The sequence below is a fragment of the Pristiophorus japonicus genome, chromosome 22, assembly GCF_044704955.1.
Source record: "Pristiophorus japonicus isolate sPriJap1 chromosome 22, sPriJap1.hap1, whole genome shotgun sequence".
Lineage (NCBI taxonomy): Eukaryota > Metazoa > Chordata > Chondrichthyes > Pristiophoridae > Pristiophorus > Pristiophorus japonicus.
In genome coordinates this window covers 38,593,198-38,618,189 of record NC_091998.1, presented here as the reverse complement: position 1 = coordinate 38,618,189, position 24,992 = coordinate 38,593,198, and the positions used below count along the sequence as shown (strand labels likewise).

General features: G+C 43.1%; 1 protein-coding gene and 1 non-coding gene across 2 annotated transcripts in view; one reads left to right on the top strand and one right to left on the bottom strand.

Moving 5' to 3' along the window:
• LOC139234616 (scavenger receptor cysteine-rich domain-containing protein DMBT1-like) overlaps positions 1–24,992 on the top strand; it is a 52,416-nt gene that overhangs the window by 3,168 nt on the left and 24,256 nt on the right. Inside the window, exons 2-5 of the mRNA XM_070865303.1 lie at positions 20,101–20,133; positions 20,532–20,706; positions 20,897–21,214; positions 23,449–23,703. Coding sequence (XP_070721404.1) covers positions 20,101–20,133; positions 20,532–20,706; positions 20,897–21,214; positions 23,449–23,703 — 781 coding nt within the window. The remainder of the gene's footprint in view (positions 1–20,100; positions 20,134–20,531; positions 20,707–20,896; positions 21,215–23,448; positions 23,704–24,992) is intronic.
• trnan-guu (transfer RNA asparagine (anticodon GUU)) lies at positions 11,703–11,776 on the bottom strand. Its single transcript has one exon. It is a non-coding gene; the product is annotated as a tRNA-Asn (tRNA).

Sequence of the window (24,992 nt, the reverse complement as noted above, 5' to 3'; positions counted from 1 at the left end):
TTGACTTACCCACAAGCAAAAACTTTTTCTCCACATTCACTCAATCAGACTCATTTGCAATTTTGAAGACCTCTGTCATTCCTCATCTTAGTCCCAGCCCCAGGCTGCCCAACCTTTCTGATAGTTGTATCCACTCAATTCGTCTCACAACCTTGTACATATTTTCTGCGCTTTCTCTCGTCCTTCAGTGAAATTTTTGTTGTATGGAGGCCATAACTGCACACATTTCTCCAAGTGTGTTCTAACCAGGCTTCTATCTAAATTCATAGAAACATAGAAAATAGGTGCAGGAGTAGGTCATTCAGCCCTTTGAGCCTGCACCACCATTCAATATGATCATGGCTGATAATGCAACTTCAGTACCCCATTCTTGCTTTCTGTCCATACCCCTTGATCCCTTTAGCCATAAGGGTCACATCTAACTCCCTTTTGAATATATCTAACTAACTGGCCTCAACAACTTTCTGTGGTAGAGAATTCCATAGGTTCACCATTCTCTGAGTGAAGAAGTTTCTCGTCATCTCGGTCCTAAATGGCTTACCACTTATCCTTAGACTGTGACCCCTGGTTCTGGACTTCCCAACATCAGGAACATTCTTCCTGCATCTAACCTGTCCAATCCCGGCAGAATTTTATATGTTTCTATAAGATCCCCTCTCATTCTTCAAAATTCCTGGAATCTGTCTGGTGAGCCTTCGCTGCACTCCCTCAATATCTAGAATGTCCTTCCTCAGATTAGGAGACCAAAACTGCACACTATATTCAAGGCCCTGTACAACTGCAGTAAGACTTCCCTGCTCCTATACTCAAATCGTCTCGCTATGAAGGCCAACATGCCATTAGCTTTCTTCAACACCTGCTGTACCTGCATGCCAACTTTCAATGACTGATGCACCATGAAACCCAGGTCTTTGCCACCAAAGTGGATAACCTCACATTTGTCTACATTATAATGCATCTGCCATGCATTTGCCCACTCACTTAACCTGTCCAAGTCACCTTGCAGCCTCTTAGCATCCTCAGGGTTCACACTGCCACCCAGCTTAGTGTCATCTGTAAACTTGGAGATGTTACATTCAATTCCTTTGTCTAAATCATTGATGTATAATGTATATTCAACATAACCTCCATACATTTTTACTCTCTTCCTCTCAAACTGAACATTGTTTGGACTATTGATGACCATACCAACTTGTGTTAATAGATTTAGTGGAAAATGGATCCTTCCCATGCAACCGCAGGAGATGCAACACCTCGCCATTCATCTCCTCTCTTCCCACCGTCCATGTCCCCAAAAATTCCTTCCAGGTGAACCAGTGATTTACTTGCATTCTCTTTGTTTAATATAGTGAATTAGATGTTCGCGATGCAGGCTGATATACGTTCACGAGACCAAGCACAAATTGGGTGATTGTTTTGATGAGCAGCTCCATTCCGTCCGCAAGCTTGCCATTTTAATTATCCATCTTACTCCCATACTGCCCTCTCTGTCCTCAGCCTCCTACATTCTTCCAATGAAGCACAATGGAAGCTCATGGAACAGTAATTCATCTTTCAATTAGGCACTTTATAAGCTTCTGGCTTCAACATCGAATTCAACAAATTTATATCGTAATTGCAGCTCCCATTTTTTTGGAAAGCAGGTGCTGGTAATCATTCTGCTCTTCATTTAATCACTCCTGCCTTCCATCCTATCACAGACCTTCTCTTTTGTTCTTTCATCCCCTCCACTTCTTTCCCCAACTCTGTACTTGTTTAAACCCTGTTAAATCTGCAACATTTTCCAGTTTTGATGAAATGGCATCGGCCTGAAGCATTAATTATTTTTTTTCCAGCACTTTAAGTTTGCATCTCATTCTTTGTTGGATTAATCTTATTTTATCCTGGAATGTATTTCTCCTGAACGCTATTGATTTCTCCTTTGAATATTGCCCACTGTTGTTTTATTTCTTTGTTTATTAACAATTTATTAATAATAAGCTTACCTTCCTGAGATATATCCCAGCTCCGTCATAATTGGGTTTTCACATTTTTTTTTAGTCTTTCTGCAATCTACTTCTCTCTCAAATATTATCTTAATGCATCTTCTATCACCAGCCCGTTGATCTTCTCTTACACTTAATTTTCTTGTCACAGAATCTTAGAAATTTACAGCACGGAAGGAGGCCATTTTGGCCCATTGCATCGGCCGACAAAGAGCTATCCAACCTAATCCCATTTTCCAGCTCTCCGTCCATAGCACAATAGGTTACAGCACTTCAAGTGCACATCCAAGTACTTTTTAAATGTGATGAGGGTTTCTGCCTCGATCACCCTGTCAGGCCATGAGTTCCAGACCCCCCACTCTCTGTGTGAAAAAGTTTCCAATCATATTCCCTTTAAACCTCCTACCAATTACTTTAAATCTATCCCCCCTGTTTGATATCGTCATCATAGGCAGTCCTTCGAAATCCAGAAAAACTTGCTTCCACTCTAAAAATGTGTTCTTAGGTGACTGAACAGTCCAGTACAGGAATTACAGTTTCTGTCACAGGTGGGACAGGCAGAGGTTGGAGTAAAGGGTGGGTGGGACAGGTTTGCAGAACGCTCTTTCCGCTGCCTGCGCTTCATTTCTGCATGCTCTCGGCGACAAGACTCGAGGTGCTGAGCACCCTCCCAGATGCACTTCCTCCACCTTGGGTGTGCAGATACTCCCAGGTGTCAGTAGGGATGTTGCATTTTATCAAGGAGGCTTTGAGGATGTCCTTGAAACGTTCCCTTTGCCCACCTAGCGGTCGCTTGCCGTGTAGGAATTCCGAGTAGAGTGCTTGCTTTAGGAATCTTGTGTTAGGCATGCGAACAATGTGGCCCGCCTAGTGCAGCTGGTCGAGTGTGGTCAGTGCTTCAATGCTGCGGATGTTGGCCTGATGAAGGATGCTAACGTTGCTGCATCAGTCCTCCCAGGGGATTTGCAGGATTTTGCGGAGACATCGTTGGTGGTATTTCTCCAGCGATTTAAGGTGTCTACTGTATATGGTCCACGTCTCTGAGCCATACAGGAGGGCTCTGCTAAGGGAAATAGGTCCTTCCTATCCACTCTATCTAGGCCCCTCATAATTTTATACACCTCAATTAGGTCTCCATTCAGCTGCCTCTGTTCCAAAGAAAACAAACCTAGCCTATCCAATCTTTCTTCGTTGCTAAAATTCTCCAGTTCTTCTTCATTAACAACCGCACAGCCAATTTTTGTATCATCTGAAAACTTTTTAATCATGCCCCCTACATTCAAGTCTAAATCATTGACAGATACCACAAAAAGCAAGGAACCTGGTACTGAGCCGTACAGAACCCCACTGAAAACAGACTTGCAGTCCCAAAAGCACCCATCAACCATTGAGCTTTGCTTCCTGCCTCTGAGACAATTTTGGATCCAACTTGCCACTTTGCCTTGGAACCCAGGGTTTACTTTCATGACCAGTCTTCCATGTGGGATCTTATCAAAAGCCTTGCTAAATCCATATACACTAGATCATATGCACTACTCTCATCGGCCCTCCATGTTACCTCCTCAAAAAATGTAATGAAGTTAGTCAGACACGACCTTCCCTTAACATATCCATGCTGACTGTCCTTGATTAATCCGTGCCTTTATCCTGTCCCTCCCTCTGAATTTTCTCCAATAATTTTGCTACTACCGAGGTTAGGCTGACTGACCTCGAATTGCTCACTCTATTCCTTTCTCCCCTTTTATACATAGGTACAATGTTAGCAGTCCTCCGGCAACACACCTGCAGCCAGAGGGGATTGGAAAATGATGGTACGAGCTTCTGCTATTTCATCTTTTGCTTCTCTTAACAACCAGGGATACGTTTCATCTGGGCCTGAAGATTTATCAACTTTCAGACCTGCTAACTCCCTTAAATTTCTTCTCTCACTGTGGTTATTTCATCTAATGTCAGAGGGAGACAGAAGAGCGCACTCCTCCTCCTTGATTGCAGTGTCTGCATCTTTTGTGTCAAAACAGGCACAAAGTTTTCATTAAAAACCATACCCATGTCATGTGCCTCCACAGACAGGTTACCTTTATGGTCTCCAATTGGCCAAAAACTGTCTTTTGTTATCCTCTTGCACTTAATGTATTTATAAACCATCCTTGTGTTTTCCTTGACTTTACTTGCCAATTTTTTTGTCATGTTCTCTCTTTTCCTTCCTAATTTCCTTTTTTATTTCACCACTGCACTTGCTATACTCCTCTCGGCTTTCTGCACTATTGAGCTATCGGTATTTGTTATTAGCCTACCCTGTATCCCCTTGACATCCAGGAGGCTCAGCCCCTTAGTTCCACCCTATCTCTTTGAGGGAAAATACTACCATGGGAGCACAAGCTGGGATATTTTTATTGAGCACCCTGTAATCCACAGTAGCCCTCCAAGAATTGTTCAGTTTCATAACTGGCCAAAGCGGGTGGCTCTAGGTCTCAAAACACCCTGCTCGACAAGCGAGCTTAAAACTGTCTCCAAGTCTGCTTCAAATCCCTGCATCTGCAACCACGTTCACAGTGTTGGACATATCCAATGGGTTTTGGTCTATCCCTGTACGGAGGGAAGACCAGGACAAGTTTGCCTTCACCTTCCGGGAATAGCAGTATACATGGAGCTGCCTCCCACAGGGCTTTCGTAACAGTTCCAGCAATTTTCACCAATGCATGGCGAACTGCTTAAAAGGCTTCAGCCAACCACACCAGCTGGTCCAGTATGTGGATGACCTGCTGCTATTCACAGACAGCAGTGAGGAACACGATCCACTGCTGGCCGAGCTGCTGGCCTTACGAAAGGAAGGGGGTTTTAAAGTTAAAGTAAAGGCTCTCGGGGAAAGCCATACTGCTTTTGCGGGTGGGACCCCCATCTATTCTAACCTCCATTCCTGTGACTCTCCCACAATCGTGTTTATGGGTGGCAAATGCTGCAAGATTTGCTTACTCATAGGCTGGGGTGTTACCGACCAGAACCTCCAGGTCGTAATCCCCTTTTGGCTTCATGGTACACAGAGTCCCTTTTCCCTGTTTCTTATCAATAACCATGACTTCTCCCTCTGCTCCCGTGTCCACTGTGCTCCAAAGACAGTGATTCCTCAAGTCTACTAGGATCTGGCGAGCGATGATGAAATCGGCCCCCAAGATCCCTTTTCCCATCACGACGAACTTCCATTGTGTTTGGACTGCTCCTAAACAAACTGTGAGCGGGACTGAGAAAAAACCCAGCCTTCTCATTTCCTGTGAACCCAACTAGTTGATACGGCACCCCGTTTGATAGAGGTGAGGTTGCAGGGGCCTCCGAATGGACTATGGTGCTGGAAGCGCCGGTGTCCAGAAGGTAGGTACCCAGTACACCCTCAACTTCCATCTTGACCCAGGGTCGTCCCCAGGGGTCGTATTTTAGTGGGCACAAGTATGCAGGCTGTGTCTGGGCTAGTCACAGCCTCTGTACTGGCAGGGTTGCTGGTGCTTCCCTGTCTGTTGCAGTAGCTACCTTCACCGTCCCCTCCAGTGCTGTCCTCACTGCAGCTACTATCTCATCAAGGGATGGTGAGGAGCTCCCTTCATCTCCCCACTCTGGGCGGCTCCTGATGGAGTTCCCCCCCCCACCCACATATCTCTTTGCTGGGCTCCTGTAATCCCTTTTAAAATGCCCAGCTTTCCCGTGCCCATAGCACACTCCCTCCTTATCAGACGAGCGGCCACCCTCCTGGTGCCATTTCCTTTTGGGAATCGAGTTGGGTTTTACTTCATTTACCCGACCTTTGGAGATTTTCTCCTCCACCCCTCCTCCATTCCGTTGGATCAGTGCCAGTTGCCTGACCACTGCTTCCTCGTTGAGGTTGGGGTCCCGGGAATCGAACCACAGCTCTGCCCTGGCCTTGAGCCGGGGCAAGCAGTTCGCCACCAGCATCCTCAGCCAGCAGCCGGTTGCACCGTGGAAAGATTCGCCCGGTCGAGGAGCTCCCCACAGGCTGTGTGGTATACCACCCACAGCTGTCCGCAAATGCCTGCGGGGCTTCCCCTGCAAGCTGACTTGTCCTTTCGACCAATTCGAAAGGACTACTGTCATCGAAGCCCATAGCCTCAAGGACGGCCCTCTGGACCTCAGAAAATATGCGCTGCCCCCTCTGGCATTCTGCCAGGAGGGCCTCGTACAATTTGCTGTCCAGCGAGAAGAGCAGCAGCTTGACTATCTTCCTCGTCGCACCCATTAATTTCCCCTGCCTGCATCACCACCATGAAGTGGATAGACGGGTCCACGGTGCGAGTGAGTTTGGCCAAATGGGCCACTATGGCCCTGAGTGATTGAACTCCATGGGGAATAATAAAGTCGCTCTCCAGCCCTCTTCGACCTTGGCCATCTGCCTGTGGAGGACCATCCTTGTGCCCCGGTTCAGGATCTTTCTGCGCTGGTCCCTCCACCTCCGGCTGTTCCACCATACCCGATGCAGCAGACAGTGCCTGGTCACCTGATCCCGCCCCAATCCCTGCTGCCGAACGGGACAAATTGACCAGCCCTGGGTATGCTACTACCTGTGTGCCCCGTTCCTCCTGGTACCTCACCGGACAAACCACTGGTGCCTCAGGAGGTTGTCGGCCGTCCCTTGCCTTTGGATTCTCCTCTACCCCCCACAATATTCTCCGTTGTCCCCTGTGAGCCCTCTATCCCTTTGCCTGGGATAGAGCGTAGTTGAGAGTTTTAATCCTCTCCTGGCGGGGACCGTGATCTGCCCATTTAAACTCATTGCTACTGGCCACCTTATAAGCTGCCTGCACATCTTTTAATTTATTCTCCAGTTCCCTAATTTTCTGGCGTACCGAGAGTTCCATTCCCAGAGGGACCCCTCACTACCCTTGGCCTCAGTGACCTGACACTGAAGATAGTCCCGGCTATTTCGGAAGGGCTCCTCCAACTGCCTCTTCCTTTGCTGCTCCTCAGCTAATTCGGCCAGCAGGTTGTCCCTAACTGCAGCCGGATAGCAGAGAGCTCCTCTGATGTCTGAAGACTCTGTTCCAAGTCCTTCACCCGCTGGTCGAGCTTTTGGACTTGGCGGGTGAGGCAGATAAGCCAGATGGCCTTTTCCACCCTGCGTTTGTGGTCCTTCCCTGCTGTCCACTGAGCAGCAGCATCCACTGGGCGCTCTGCCCGTGTGAGGGCTTGCACCCAAGGTTTGCTGAGTTTCACCTTGCCAAAAATGTAGGAGGAAATTCTCTCCTCCATTTTAGTTTCCTCTCTTATCACCTCATCTGTTATATTAACATCTTTTGTTTGCTTGTGTCCTAACACGGTCACCATGTTCTGTAAGGGGTTTTGGGGAGTGTTGTGCCTTGGGTGTCTCTCTCTGGTCTTCTGCCCTCACAGCTTATGCCTGGCCGGTGAGATACCCTGAGTGCTGCAAGAGCACTCCTGGAGAGACTGTGTCCACAGCTTATGAAGGGGGTTTTGAGACTCGTGCGCCCCCACAGCTTATGCCTAGCCTGCGAGGCACCTGTGAGTGTCAAACACTCCTAACCGCTTTCTTCCCTAGCCTGTGGCACATAGTTGAGTGTTTCCGAGGCGCTCCTGGCTTCCCTTTCACTGTTCTGACACAAGGGTCATGATCAGGAGATGTAATACAACAAAACTGGAATGAGGCAATCCCGAGAGGAACTTGAAGCTTCTACTTTATTTGACAAGGTGTATCTCAACAAACAGCAATACACCAACAAAACAATCTCCCTAAATCCCACTAAACGGACACAATGAACATTTTTGCACAAGTTTAACAGCAGTGCAATGCCCAACCTCCCACCTTCCTGACCTAACTGAGTTGGGAGTTCTGGTCACCAGAGATTATACTCACCACAGCCTTTACAGTCTTTCCAGGTCAAAACGTGGTTTTGGGGTTCTCCTTTTGTTATCTTCAGGATCTTGAACGTACTTTTTCCGTTGTGATTTTTCTTAGAAACTTGGTTGTTGTTGTGTCTTGTTGTTGCTGTGGATCTACTTGAGACCAGCTCTTAAGGGAAGATCCTTGAGTAAAAAAGAAAAGGTTCAGTCTCCAGTAGCGAAAGGAGGCTGAACTGATGCCGTCTCGGGATGGTGGTTTGCTTCTTCTGGCTTTGGTGTCACTGGTCTTCCTTCTGTGTCGAAAGGCTGACTGCTTGCTGGAACACGAGAACGGAACAACTTGTCGGGGCAGAAACCTCTTCTTATATCCAGTTATCCAGCCAGACTTTCGTGCTGAAATAAATCCTTCCCATTGGTGGGCTTATGATTTTTGAAAAATGCAGCTGTGTTGGATTTCGCGGGGGGTTTTCCACTGGCCATCCCTGATGTTAACCGAATCAAGGATTGAGAAGGTGTTAATTGGGTTGGAAGGGTGTGGGCCTCCTGTAGTCATTGTGTAGGCCCTCGATTTGTTTTGGGTTCCCTAGTTTTCTTAAGGCCTGCATAATATCCCTCCATAGTGTAAACGTGGGGGAGACCATAGCCCGGTATCGGTGATGAGTCAGTCCCGAGTTTTCAAGTAAGGGCACTCCCATTGGCCTGGAGTCCCTTGCTTTAGGCTGACTCTGTCCCACCTTTGGGCCTCTGGTGTCCTCCCCCATCCAATCACTGCCCTGCCAAGGCCACACCGTCTCGGTTTCAATCCACATCTGGTTCTGGGTTTCCTGTTCCTCCAGGACACTGGCCTGCTGCAGCACAGACAGATCCCACAGCTCTTTTCCTTCTGGGTAAAATGAGGGGTTTTCGTCCTCCCCTACAGAAGAGAAACAATGTGCATAGAAAACTAGGAGTAACAAACAGCAACAGAACAAAGAATCGTGTAATAAGAGCAGAGGTAAAGGTAGTTAAAATGCAAAACCGACTAGCAGGCGCAAGTTGCCACATGGGGTTATGGTATAAAATGGCAATAACGGAGATCTAGCTTAACCATTGGCAAAAATAGGAACTAATCATTCCTGGCTAACATGTATCAATGAGGGATAGGGAAGGGGAAAGGAAAGGATGGATGTGCAATATTGATCAAGGATAATATTAATGTTCTACAGAGGGACGATGTACTAGATGGTTGAAAGACCGAATCTATTTCAGACGAGTTAAGGAACATAAAAGGTGCTGTTACATTACTGGGTGTTTAATATAGATCTCAAATGTGAGTAGAAGATTGAGGAGCAAATCTGGAGGCAAAAGTCAGTGAAATTTAAAAATAATAGAGCAGTGATGATGGGGGATTTCAATTACCCTAATATAGACTGGGAAAAACTTACTAAAGGGCAAGGAGGGTGAAGAATTCCGAAAGCAGAACTTTCCTAATCGATAGGTTTCTAGCAGAACGAGGAATGTAACAGTGCAGGATCTAACCCGGTCGAGTGAAATATGGCAATTGCGCATGTTTCAGCCGGAGAAATCTGGGTAATAGTGATAATAATATAACTTGGTTTAATTTGATTTTAAAAGGGAAAAAGAAACATCAGTGATGAAACGAGCCAATCCCAGTAATTTGGAAGCTATCTAGCACAGGTGGACTTAAAAAAGATTGGTCAGAAAATAACAACGGCAGGCCTTCAAAGCAGAGATCGTTCGTGTACAAACTAAGCATATACCCATAACGAGGAAAGATGGGATGTCCAAAGCTTGAGCTCCCTGAATGACGAAGGAAGCGCAGATTAAAATGAAACAGAAAACAGAGGTTCATGACAAATGTGAGGTGAAGAATACAATCGAAAACCAGGCCAAATTGAAAGAGTGCCGAGGGTATTTGTGAAAACAATATAAGAAATGCACAGAGAAAGTATGAGAAAAAGTTAGCATGTAACATAAAGGGTATCCGTAAAATATTTTTTAGGAATGTGGGACAGCTGATTCAAAGAACCGACGCAGCATATTGGACCGATAGGCCTAAGTCTGTGCTGTAATATTCTCTGATTCTCTGATTCTAAGATCCAGATGCAATGTCGGTGACTCATTTCCATTTCAGACTCTTACAGGTCATTGGCCTCTAAAGTGAAGGCGTTGGATGGAGCCTGGGCTCGTTGCATATATTAATGGGAAAGGTCCTTCTCATTGGTGTATTTTACCAAACTGTAATTCACGGTTCATATCTTTCAAATCTATTGGTTGTTTGGAAGGAAACACTGGTTTCTGTGCAAATTTGTGTCAAAGAATTAACTCCCAGTTCAGTCTGGGTGTCAGAATTTGCTGGCGGGAGAGCTCGGTATCTGGGAACAGCGCTCGGTTCATGTTCAGGTCCCATCCTGTAACCGGCTCCCGGGACGATGCTGCGGTCCTTACTGACCCTGTTTCTACTGCAGCTTCTGAACTGTGAGTTATTGATCATTGAAAGTATTCGGTTATTTATAGATACGCTTATTATTATTAAAACATGTACCTCGTTTATACAATTATTGGAATTTACTGTGAACACATTGAGGTGTGGAAAGTAAAAGCTGTTTGGTTTAACAGTGTCATGTAGAGTTTTATGAGGTTTCGGGACTGGCTCCTCCATCGCCTTCCACCTGAGGCTCTTGTATAGACAGAGCAGACTGAAAATCTTACCGGATTTTTTTTAATGAGTCAGTTAGAAGTCGAACGCGTTCACTGATAGAATAAAGAGTATCGAAGCGTGCGGTTAATTTATAGAAAACTGGTATATTTTATTCAAATTTGTCATTCACTGGGATCGTATGAAGTTAATATTGAAATTGTGTATTTAATTTGTAGAAGTTTAATGTAATACATATTACGGGTTGTTTGGTTCATTTTAAGTTTCATAAAATTCAAATCGGCAATTAATTCGCCATTTTTGTTGGAGTCATTGAACGCGTTCAAACACTTTTACATCTTTGAAGTTGAGAATTGTATCAATCTTACATTTAAAACCAAAATCGAACACAAATACCGAGACAGTTTTGTTTCATTGTGTCCCCTGCTCCTCTTGTACAGACAGAGCTGGCTTGAGTTGAAATGCTAACCGGATTATTTAAACTGAGAATGCTGGAAATAGAGCGCCGTCGCTTTTAGAATAGAGTGTATCGGAGTCTGGGGTGTAAGTTAACCCAGTCAGTATAGAACACCAGTCAATGCTGCACCGACTGTTTATTGAATCCACACACACATTTCTGTCACAGGTATTTCTCAGTAGAAATGCTGTCTAACCCGCGTGTGATAAAGTGAACTGAACTACTTTATATAGTTCATTGAGCATTAGAATGTTGGATAAGGTTAATCAATATTGCATAATAACATATTCACCACTGGTGGAATCAATATTGTTTCAATTAGCATTCATCATTTGCAGAATTATTATTAAATACACTCTCCATATAATGATGTTAATAAAATGTCCGAAAACTTTGGCGAATTTGCTGTTTCTGTGTTGTTGTTTAATTAGTGGTTAGTGAATATCTTCAAAATTATGACCATTTGATATCAAATTAAGTTTTTTATTTCATACCTTTATTGAGGCATGCAATTGTTAAGCTTGCTCAATCTCCTTCCACATGCCCATACTTTGTACATAATGCCATGTCGTATTTAATCTGATATCGGGACTTGTTCCTCACTCTCCTTCCACTTGCTGCGTTTTTCGGTCGGTGATTGTTTTCCGTTTCTTTCTGTGTGTGTGGATTTTTTTTTTGAAAACTGTGATGAATTGAACTTTAGGAGTTGGTGGGTCACACTTTCAATGTCTAGAATTAACGTCCCTGGATGGGCTCGAACCACCAACCTTTCAGTTAACAGCCAAACACGCTAACCGATTGCGCCACAGAGACAGCTAAACAATCCACATTTATTTAATGAACTGAATTTAAATTCTCCCAGCTGCTGTTGTAGGATTTGAACTATTCAGTCGGCGGCAGGTGCAGCTGGTGTTCTAGACTCAGTGAGTTAGCTTACACCCCAGACTGTGATACACTCTGTTCTAACAGTGAACGCGCTTTAATTTTACTCGGATCTGTTAAAATAATTGGATTCAAATTTTAACCTCAGTCTGCTATGTCTGCACAAGAAACGCGGGGGACAAAAAAATCAAAACTGCCGCGGTATTTGTGTCCGAGTTCGGGATAAACATAGAAAATGAAAGACAAGACTAGCATTTTTAAATGAAGCTTTCTCCTTTATACCCTTGGTGCGTCCTCCTTCTCCCGCTATTCATTGTCCCCGGGCAGCCTTAATTCATCTAAGTTTCTGGGTGACTCTTCCTGCTTACTCGGGTTATTAGTGAGACAGCTTCTCTATACCTGTGTGTCCCTGAGCAACTTCAGTTACAGGCCACTCTCAGTTCCTAAACCTTTTGGATCTTGCTATGTGAGTGTTGTTTTTTAGTTAGAGATTAACTTCAAAATTATATCAAATTAAGTTTTCTAATTGACACATTTATATACATCATCATTATCATCATAGGCAGTCCTTCGGAATCGAGGAAGACTTGCTTCCACTCTTAAAATAAGTCCTTAGGTTGCTGAACAGTCCAATACGAGAGCTACAGTCCCTGTCACAGGTATATACACCGTGCCATATAATAATGAATTTTTCTCGGTCTCCTGAGACATGCCCCATACATTGATATGGAGTCAGGTAGAATTTAATGAGGCATTGGGACTTGTTTCTTTAACTCTTTCCACACGCTCAGACATGTTATACAATGTCATAAGATACCGGGACGTATTTCTCCGTCTCCTTCCACCTGCTCGATATTTTTTGCTGAGGTTTTCGGCCGATGACTCCGTTCAGTTTCTCACTGTTTACAGAGTGTGTTTGATTATATTTATTAATCTCGATCAATAACTAATGCTGGTTTACTGACATGCGCACGTTCCCGCACTGTTATCAGATACATCATTTGTTTAATCATTTTATTTTACAAAACTGATTTTATTTTACAAAAATCCTGTTTTGTGTATAATTTAAAGAACATTTTCTGCAATTCATAGAACAGAAAAAACAGGAGATGTATATTAATCCTCGACACATTTTCACAAACGGCGTGCTGATCACAATCAATTTACAGCAAACGGGCTTATTTTATTCAAATGTCTGTACACAAAGCGCAGGGGCAAAATAAATCAACACTGCCGCGGTATTTGTGTCCGAGTTCGGTTTAAACATAGAAACTGAAAGGCAATCATACTAACTGAATATTGAACTGGGTAACGTAATACGTACGAGTTGCTTTTAAACCATATTTTGGTTTGTTTTATTTTAAATTCATGAACTTCTTATAGTGTATCGGAGCCTGGGTGTAAGTTAAAACACTGAGTGTAGAACACCCGTCAAATCCGCACCTACTGCCGACTGAACCCACACCGACATTTCTGTCACAGGTATTACTCATTAGAATTGATTTCTGACCCTTGTGTGAGACAGAGAATAGAACTAAAATAAATAGTTTGTTCAGCATTGGAGTGCTGGACAATATCTACAAATATTTTATAATAAAACATTGACCAGAGGTGGACCCAATATTGTTTCAATTAGCAATAATTATTAATATAATTATTTTGAAGTACACGCTCAAAAATTATGTGACTCAAATTTACTAAATTTTGGGGAATCTGTTGTATGAGTATTGTTGACTGATGATCTTCAAAATAATGAATTTTAATATTAAATTAATATTTCTATTATTTTAAGATGGTGTTCGATAGATTTTTGAACGATAAGGGAGTTATGGAAGTGGAGCTGAGGCCAAGATCAGATCAGCCATAGTCTTATTGAGTGATGGAGTAGGCTTGAACTGCCACATGGCCTACACCTGCTCCAAATTCTATGTTCTTATGTTGGATAAAGGGTCGGACATTTAGAACGTAGATTAGGAGGAATTTCTTCACTCGGGGTTGTGAATCCTTGAAATTCTCTACACAACGGATTGTGGATGTTAAGTCCTTGAATGTATTCAAGGCTGAAATCGATAGATTTTTGGACTCGAGAGGAATCAAGGGCTATGGGGATGGGGCGGGAAAGTGGAGTTGAGATCGAAGATCACCCATGATCGTATTCAATGAGGGAGCAGGCTTGTGGGGCCATATGGACTACTCCCACTCCTAATTCTTATTTCATGCAGATATAAGTACAGTTTATTGTAAGAATTACGTTTTCGCAATCACCTTCCACATTCCACACATTTTATACAATGTCATGTATGGTTAATGAGATTACGGAGCATGTTTCTCCAGCTCCTTCCATTTGGTCGATATTTTTTGCTGAAAATGTCGTTCGATGACTCTGCTTAGTTCCCGCTGTGTGTTTCTTTATATTTATTAATTTCTGTCAACAAAACTGGTTCACGTACTTGGAAATATTCCAGCATGATTACTTTATGTATTGAGGGAAATATATTTACGTGAATAATCGTCTCGTATTTAACAAAACTGATTGGATACTAAAATCCAATTTATGTAGCTAATTTAATGGCCATTTTCTGCAAATCGTAGAACTGAGAAAAAAAACATGAACGGTACAGTACTCCCTGAATCATTTTCATCAATCGTGCGCTTTTCAATATCAATTTACAGGAAAATGGTATATGTTATTCAAATTTCTCATCCATTGGGATTTATGAAGTGAATACTCAAATAAATTTTGCCATTTCCAGAATTCTCTTTTAATACATAATTTGGGTAATTTGTTTCACTTTATATTCCATCAATTACAAATAGGAAATTATTTCTCAATTTCTGTCATCGACAGTGAATGTGTTTGTATTATTTTACATCTTATTAACACTTACTTAACATTCCCAGTTGAGAATTGCGTCAAACTGAAATGGACTCACTGAGTGCAGAACACCAGACAAAGCTGCACCCACTGCCGACTGATCCCGCACACATATTACTGTGACCGATATTTCTCAGGTCTTGTGCTCTCTGACCGAAGTGTGATACAGAGAAATGAAGTAAAATATCTATATAGTTGGTTCAAGTTTAGACTGTTGGAGAAATACTCTAAAAACATTCAGATACAGATTAATTAGAGGTGAAACCCATATTGTTTCAACTGAATTAATTTTTACTATAATTATTGATAATTACACTCTCCAAAAATGATGTTACTGGAAGTTCCAAAATCTCTGGGGGATTTGCGTTGTGCGTATTGTTGTTCAGTAAGTGAAGTTCTTCAAAATTATTAATTTTTAACTGAAATTATTTTCAGTTAGAGGTTATTTAGAGGTTACTGCACAAGATAAAAGATCACGGAGTTGGGGGTAAGATATTAGCATGGATAGAGGATTGGTTAACTAACAGAAAACAGAGAGTCGGGATAAATGGGTAATTTTGCGTTGTCAAATAGTGACCAGTAGGCTGCCGCAGGGATCGGTGCTGGGTCCTCAACTATTTACAATTTATATTAATGACTTTGATGAAGGGACTGAGTGTAATGTAGCCAAGTTTGCTGATGATACAAAGATAGGCGGGAAAGCAAATTGTTAGGAGGACACACAAAATATGCAAAGGGATATAGACAAGCTAAGTGAGTGGGCAACAATTTGGCAGATGGAGTATAATGTGGGAAAATGTGAGGTTATCCACTTTGGCAGAAATCATAGAAAAGCAAATTATAATTTAAATGGGGAAGAATTGCAAAATGCGGCAGTATAGAAAGACCTGGGGGTCCTTGTGCATGGAACAGAAAAAGTTAGTGTGCAGATACAGCACTAATCAGGAAGGCAAATTGAATGTTGGCCTTTATTGCAAGGGGGATAGAGTATAATTGCAGAGAAGTGCTGCTACACCTGTACAGGGTATTGGTGAGATCACACCAGGAGCACTGAGTACAGTTTTTGCCTCCACATTTGAGGAAGGATACACTGGCAATGCAGCCTGTACAGAGAAGGTTCGCTAGGATGATTCCGGAGATGAGTGAGTTGACTTATGAGAATAGGTTGAGTAGGTTGGGCCTATACACATTGGAGTTCAGAAGAATGAGAGGTGATCTTTTTGAATCCTATAAGATAATGAGGGGGCTTGACAAGGTGAATGCAGAGAGGATATTTCCACTCATGGGAAAATAAAACTCGGCGACATAGAATAAAGGGCCATCCATTTAAAACTGAGATAAGCAGAAATTTCTTCTCCCAGAGGGTTGTGAGTCTGTGGAATTCCCTGCCCCAGAGAGATGTGGAGTTTGGGTAATTGAATATATTTAAGACGAGCTGGACAGATTTTACAGCGATAAGGGAGTTAAGGGTTATGGGCATCCGACATGGAAGTGGAACTGAGTCCATGATCAGATCAGCCCTGATCTTATTGAATGGCGGAACAGGCTCGAGGGCAAAATGGCCTACTCCTGCTCCTATTTCTTATTTTTCTTATGTAATGATGACCGTTTCAAAATCTCCTTCCACATTCTCCATGTTTTATATTATTCATGTAGTATGGGGATTTGTTTCTCTAACTTCTTTCAAATGCTCGATAGATTTTTGGCTGAGTTTGTCAGGGTCGATGACTCCATTCAGTTTCTCAATGTTTCCAGTTTGTGTTTGGTTATAGTTATTAATCTATATCAATTAAAATCCTGGTTCTCACACATTCATCAAATACATTATTCGTTTAATGAGATATATTTCACAGTTATTTACTTTATTTTATGTTATAAAACTAACTGGATACTAAAATGCTGTTTTTATAGTTAATTTAAAGAACATTTTATGCAAAGTGTAGAACGGAGTGAAAACATTTCATTTTCACAAACCGCGCGCTGATCAGAATCAATTTACAGAAAACGGGTATATTTTATTCAAATTTGTCATTCATTGGGATCGTATGAAGTCACTATTCAAATTGTTTATTTAATTTGTAAAAATTTCATTTCGTTTATATTTTGGATTCTTTGTCTGATTTTAAATGCAATCAACTTCAAATAGGGAACGACATCTGATTAAGACTTTGATTTTCAAAGGAGATTTGTGTCGCATTTAGATTTAAAACCTAAATCGAACACAACTGCTGCGCCAGTTTATTTTATTTTGCTCCCTGCGGCTGTCGTACAAACGAGACAGACAGGAGCTGATATTCCAGTCGGGGTTTTAAACCGAGCCTGTTGGAAGTAGAGCGCGGTCACGGTTAGAATAGAAGGTCTCGGAGCCCGGAGGTTAATTTCGCTCACTGGGTGTAGAACACCAGTCAAAGCTGCACATACTGCCGAGTGATCCCACAGCCCGATTTCTTTTCCCAGTAGTTCTCAGTAGAAGTGCTGTCTGACCCCCATATGAGACAAAGAATGGAATTAAAATATTTTAAATAGTTTGTTCAGCTTTAGAGTGTTCCAAAGGATTAAAAATGTTGTAAATTTAAATATTAGCTAGAGTTTGAACTTCTATTGCTTCACTTATTAATATCACTCTTATCAAGTACACTCTCCAAACAGTGATGCTCTTGAAACATCCTAAATTTCTCGCGGATTTGCTGTCGGGGTATTTTGTTCAGCTACCGACGATCGTCAAAACAATGACTTTTTATGTTAAATTAAGCATTCTGATTTATATATTCATATGTACCATGCCAAATAATAATTCATGCTTCTGAGTCTGTTTCTACATGCTCCATAATTTTATGTAGTGCGATGTATTGTTTAATGAGATATCGGGACTTGTTTCCCAATCTCCTTCCGCACGCTCCATGCTGTAGTCGCTTTGTGTAACAAATCCTGAATTGTATATTTATCTTCGGCAGATAGCGATCAGAGACATTTATTCTGCTCTTGTAAATATTCGGTGTGTATTTGGTATTTCTTACCGAGGTAACGTTTATTCAGGCAACCGTTAAGCGATATGGAGATATTGTGTTGAAATTACTGGTATTGCGTTTAAAGCTCAGTCTGGATTGTTTGATGTGGGCTCCCTCTGGTGTTTTACTGGAGGTGTTAACCTATAATTAATGTGTTTAAAAATTATTTGCTTCCTAAATCGAACAGGAACTCATTTAAATGTGAAAGCTGTTCAAATCCGACCTGAAATATTCATGTAAAATAATATTTTGATTCTTGCCACACCTAATAATCTGTAATGATAAGAATGTCCATATAAGCACTCTGCATTGACTGTATTTTTAAACCCTTAAATCAGCCCTGTAGTCAAATTCAACGAACTGGAAAGTTCCTGGCTTTGCATCCAATTCAGGAAGTTAAATTCGCGGCACAGAATATCACTAAATTCTCACATTTTAGTTCTCGTCCTGAGTACTGGAGGGATTCTCAGCTATGAGGAATCGTGTAAATAAATGGGAAAACATTACCGACTGAAAAAGGACAAATCTGAGCAGTTATCCCTGATAATATGAGAAAAACTTGACGAATGGAGGACCATGCGAGTCGCGGTTGTAGATTGATTGTTAATTATTCTGGGGTCAGGGATAGACGATGCGATCTGTGGTTGGGAAATTGTTGGAGTCCATTATTAAAGAAGCAGTAGCAGGACATTTGGAAAAGCAAAATTCGGTCAGGCAGTATCAGCATGGATTTATGAAGGGGAAGTCATGTTTGACAAATTGGCTGGAATTCTTTGAGGATGTAATGAACAGCGTAGATAAAGGAAACCAGTGGATGTGGTGTATTTGGACTTCCAGGAGGCATTTGACAAGGTGTCACATAAAAGGTTACTGCACAAGATAAAAGTTCACGGGGTTGGGGGTAATATATTAGCATGGATGAAGGATTGGCTAATGAACAGAAAACAAAGAGTTGGGATAAATGGTTCATTCTCGGGTTGGCAATCAGTAACCAGTGGGGTGCTGCAGGGATCAGTGCTGGGACCCTAACTATCTACTATCTATATTAATGGCTTGGTAGAACCAAGTTTGCTGATGGTACAAAGATGGAAGGAAAAGCAATGTGTGAGGAGGACACAAAAATCTGCAAAAGGACATAGACAGGCTAAATGAGTGGGCAAAAATTTGGCAGATGGAGTATAATGTTGGAAAGTGTGAGATCATGCACTTTGGCCGAACAAAATAAAAGAGCAAGTTATTATTTAAATGGAGAAAAATTGCAAAGTGCTACAGTACAGCGGGACCTGTGGGTACTTGTGCATGAAACGCAATAGGTTAGTATGCAGGTACAGCAAGTGACCAGGAAGGCCAATGGAATCTTGGCCTTTATTGCAAAGGGGATGGAGTATAAAAGCAAGGAAGTCTTGCTACAGTTGTACAGTGTCATCAGTATTGGTAAGGCCACACCTGGAATACTGCGTGCAGTTTTGGTTTCCATATTTATGAAAGGATATGCTTGCTTTGCAGGCAGTTTAGAGAAGCTAAACAAGGTTGATTCCGGAGATGAAGGGGTAGACGTATGAGGAAAGATTGAGTAGGTTGGGCCTCTGCGCATTGGAAGCAGTTGAGGCTAGCTCATTGAATGTATTCAAATCACAGATAGATTTTTAACCAATAAGGGAATTAAGGGTTATGGGGAGCGGGCGGGTAAGTGGAGCTGAGTCCATGGCCAGATCAGCCATGATCTTGTTGAATGGCGGAGCAGGCTCGAGGAGCTGGATGGCCTAATCATGTTCCTAATTCTTATGTTCTTATGAATTCAGAAGAATGAGAGGTGATCTTAGCAAAACATATAAGATTATGAGGGGGCTTGACAAGGTGAAGAGTGGATGTTTCCCTGATAGGGGAGACTGAAACTAGAGGGCATAATATTAGAATAAGGGGCCACCCGTTTAAAACTGAGATGAGGAGAAAGTTCTTCTCTCAGAGAGTTGTGAATCTGTGGAATTCGCTGCCTCAGAGAACTGTGGAAGTTGGCACATTGAATAAATTTAGGACATAAATAGACAGTCTTAAACGATAAGGAAATAAGGGGTTATGGGGAGCGGGCAGGGAAGTGGACCTGGGTCCATGATCCCATCAGCCATGATCATGTTAAATGGCGGAGCAGGATCAAGGGGCCGTATGGCCTACTCCTGCTCCTATTTCTTATCTTCTTATGATCAGGCCGGAGTTTATTCCCCACCCTAATTGCTCTGAAAAGATGGTTCTTATATTTAATGTGGTGATAGTGTTCTGGGACCACACAGTTCATTGTATTTGTGACTTTTCTTTCCGACAGTTTCATTCATTTCTTGTCCCAGCGAACTCTGATTCTCAATGTCTCATTTCAGGCAGATCTGGGAACAGTCAAGCTAACCGGTCAGGTAATCGCCTTTATATTCACATTATCTGGTATCTCTCTGCTCTAATCCATCCCATTGAATATTAAGGCTGGACAATCTCAGGGCCTTTTTCATCACCGATTAACCTCAGAAGAGAAAGGAGCCTCCCGCGGTCCGTTACTAAAGATCTTTAATTGAAGCTGAGAGGCGGCTGCTGCCGTTATGCAGAATGATAATAAACGGGGTCCCTGCAGGGCAGCGAGTGAAGGTCCCGCTCCACTGACACTGCTGTCCCAAAGGGCGGCTCACTTTCCACCTCACCAATCGGTGCTCGCATAGAGATCACATAACCACCAGGCCCCGCCTCTTTCTCTATTGGCTCCGGGGGTGGGGGCAATGTCTTCCAATCCTGACCTGCTCTGGGCTCGCGTTATTTTCGGCCAATCGGTACTGAGCATGATGGACAGCTGACCATTGCAGCCACGCCCATCTCCCGAGGTGTGGCGGCTGCAATATATTCCGCGCCAATTCCTCACCCCGTCCCCGTGGGAGCCGCTCTGGTGCTGGGAACTTCCCGCGGTCTCCGGGTTCCCTGCTCGTTTACACCGTTAATTGGTATGTTCCTCTCCATTTTGCCATGTTTAGTGTTTACTCCGGGTTTTATTCGGGGTCTGGGCACAGTCTGATGTTCCCACTGATTCCTCACATGGTCCTATTTGCCCGGTGAATGGGGGCGGTCCGCGCGCTGGGAGACTGCGGCTTTAATACACTGCAACCGCTTGATGTTATTTCTGATATTTTACAGAGCCGGTGAAGCTGAGACTGGTGAATGGCGGCGGCCCGTGCGCTGGGAGACTGGAGATTCACTACAGGGGACAGTGGGGGACTGTGTATGATTTTCTCTGGGACCTGCGGGACGCCGCTGTTGTGTGTCGGGAGCTGGGCTGCCGGGCCGCGCTGTCAGCACCGGGCGGGGCTCACTTTGGGGAAGGGTCCGGACCCATTGTGACGTCACATGTTCGGTGCGGCGGGACCGAGGCCGCTCTGCGGGAGTGTGAGTCAGATATCCCATGGGGTCACCATCGCTGGTCACACTCCAGGGATGCCGGCGTCATCTGCTCAGGTAAACATCTTTCTCCTGTCTCTCATCTCCCGCCGCGTTTGGTGGTTTCCGGAAAAAAGCGGATATAAAATTATCTGCGACTGTCCGTCTCCGGAAAGTGAGAGTTTATAATTCCTGCATTGTCCGCTTATTATTAATGTTTATATTATTATTAGGATCACTTTGTCTTGTGGTAACATCACTATATTATTATATGTAATACACATCCCCCCCCACCGAGAGCAGTAATCACCTGACACGCGGCACATTTACAATGCAGACAGAACAAGTTCCCATTGAGATTTGTCCAAAGCCGCAGTGAATGAGCGGAACCGCTGGAAATGTCACATTCTCAACCCGACAGCTACCGGGCATGCGCCGTGAGCCCGGCTCTGCGCTTGCGCTCATCGCTTGATGTCAGATCTGAGATTTACCAATGAGCTATTTACTTCATTTTCTGGTTGTGGGAACTTGCTGCGCACAAAATGGATGTTTCACAAAAAAGACCGGATTGAGTCTTGTTGATGGAGGTTCAATTCACCGATGTACTACTTTGGAACAATTCTCCCAACCAGTAAGAATAAATAAATGTATGTATGTACAGGATCAGAGAAACCTGGTGCATTTGCAGCTCCCCCTTGCATTTGCCGTATCTGATTACTTCATGTCTCACGATTCAGTTGAAGCTCATATTCTTAACGATCCGTCTGTGTGAGTGACTTAAACGCCTAACCTTCCCACAATAATTCGACACCCGCTCGTTTGTGACACAAGCATTTTGATTTAAATTAATTCACATTTGACCATCTCCTGCAGATTATGTTGCAAGTTCCTGGTTACATTTTAAACGTTCAAATGAAAACCACAATAAAAGGTGCTATCTAAAAGAACATTCATAAGATACACAGCGATAAGTCAGAAACATAGAACATACGTATAGAAGTAGGCCATTCGGCCCTTCGAGCCTGCACCACCATTCAATAAGATCATGGCTGATTATTCACCTCTGTATCCCTTTCCTGCTTTCTCTCCATACCCCTTGATCCCTTTAGCTGCAAGGGCCATATCTAACTCCCTCTTGAATATATCTAACGAATTGGCCTCAACAACTCTGCGATAGAGAATTCCACAGGTTAACAACTCTGAGTGAAGAAGTTTCTCCTCATCTTGGTCCTAAATGGCTTACCCTTATCCTTAGACTGTGACCCATGGTTCTGGACTTCCCAAGTATCAGGAACATTCTTCCTGCCTCTAACTTGTCCAATCCTATCAGAATTTTATGTTTCTATGAGATCCCCTCTAATTCTTCTAAACTCCAGTTAATACAGGCCCAGTCGATTCAATCTCTCCACATATGTCAGTCCTGCCATCCCAGGAATCAGTCTGGTGAACCTTCACTGCACTCCCTCAATAGCAAGAATGTCCTTTCTCAGATTAGGAGACTAAAACTGAACACAATATTCCAGGTGAGGCCTCACCAAGGCCCTGTAGAACTGCAGTAAAACCTCCCTGCTCCGATACTCAAATCCCCTAGCTATGAAGGCCAACATGCCATTTGCCGCCTTCACTGCCTGCTGTACCTGTATGTTAACTTTCAATGACTGATGCACCATGGCACCCAGGTCCCCTTTTCCTAATCTGTCGCCATTCAGATAATATTATGACTTTGTTTTTGCCCCCAAAATGGACAGCCTCACATTTATTCACATTATACTGTATCTGCTATGCATTTGCACACTCACCTAACCTGTGCAAATCATCCTGCAGCCTCTTAGCATCCTCCTCACAGCTCACACCGCCAATCAGCTTAGTGTTATCTGCAAACTATGAGATATTACACTCAATTCCTTAATCTAAATCATTGATGTATATTGTAAAGAGCTGGGGTCCAAGCACTGAACCCTGTGGCACCCCACTAGTCACTGCCTGCCGTTCTGAAAAGGACCTGTTTATCCCGATTCTCTGCTTCCTATCTGCCAATCAGTTCTCTATCCACGTCAATACATTACCCCAATACCATGTGCTTTAATTTTGCACACTAATTTCTCGTGTGGGATCTTGTCAAAAGCCTTATTTGATAACATCAATACTTCCTCTAACATGTTTAAACAATGTGATCCCAGTGTTTACGATGTCTCTGACCTGACTGTAATTCAACAGGGCAATCAGATTATTGATAAGATAACTGGATCTCTGACCACATTTTAAGATAAATCGCCTTACAATGCTCACTGTTTATTTAATATTATTCCCAGGAAGCGCTAAGCCCAGACTGGTGAATGGAAGCAGTCCCTGTGCGGGGAGACTGGAGATTTATGGGAATGGAATCTGGAGGACAGTTTGCGGCGATCGATCCTGGGACTTAGCGAACGCGGAAGCTGTTTGTAACGAGCTGGGCTGTGGCTCAGGTGCAGCAGCGCCGCTTGATGCTCACTTTGGAGAAGGGTCAGGGCCTGTAATTGGTCCAGCAGGCTGCGGACACCAGCGGGATGTTGGAGTCATCTGTTCAGGTACAAATTATTCTTTGTGAACATATCGATTACAGTGCGGCCACATCTAGATAAATAGTGACAGATTAGAAACATTCACATGTTCTGCTTGATGAAGGGGAGGGTGTCAAACAGGGTTTAGTATTACATTTCTTCACTTTCGAGTGAAATTGGCTGGTTTATCCAATCAGTAGTTTGTTGCTAATTTTCAATCCTGTTACTTTGATTCGACACTGCGTGCTGATAGGTTAGCAAAACGTGATTGAGAAACGACATGTTCAATCACTCCCACCTGCAAAGTAAAATGGCTTGACCGGTGCAAAGAATAGCGCAGTTTCAGAGCATTTGCTCCCCTACTGCTGAGCCGTCTCTCACAGCGCTTGCTATTTTTGCACCTTGTGCTGAGTGGTCTCAGTGCCTTTCAGTAAAGCTACTGTTGGCTGGACTATTATAGTAACTCTTGTTCAATAGGCTCTAATAGTATCTCCTATTGACTGGCCTTTCATTATATGTCCTCTTGTCTGGGCTCTCACGGTATCACTTGTTGAGTGGGTTTTCACTGTTTCTTCCATCGTCGCAGATTTCACTGTGCCAGCTATTGACTGGGTGACAAACCTGCACATTTGATTATTTGGTTCTGGGTTTTCATGCACCAACTGTTGAGTGGGCAGTTACTGCTCCAGCGGATAATTGTGTTCTCACCTCACGCTCTAATTAAAATTATAATGTTAGAAATGAACGTGAGAATAATACATGTAAGTGGCGTTGTTAACGATACTGAGTAACCAATTCCTGTAATATAATTGGACAATACTGATCTTGGCTAGGTTGATTGATATTTTTGCACTTGGGGAATTACTTGATTCCATTGTATATTAAACTTCATGGTTTTCTACACTACAACAATGACCTCCGTTCATTCCATTTACTCCAGAAGCAGACTTGAGTTTATCTTTAATTAAATGTGCTCTCCTTTCATTCATATATTTTCTACAACAGTCTAATTGTTTCAGGAGTCTCTGTTCTTTTCTAATTATACAACGTCTGAACCAGTGAACACTACTCACCGACTAAAGCTCAGAGATATTACAAGGTTGCCCGGCCCAGAACCTGATTTCTGTGACCGGGACAGTGATCAATGCCGAGCATTTCAAGATAGCAAATTAAACATTCAATTTAACTGCAACAAAGATAGAGTGAAAACATTTGAGCCGTCACACATAATCACTGTACCGTTATCTGTACTTAATAAACAGCCCCCATTCTGGCAACGGATCAGGAAAAACATCTGCACCATTTAGAAAAAGCAG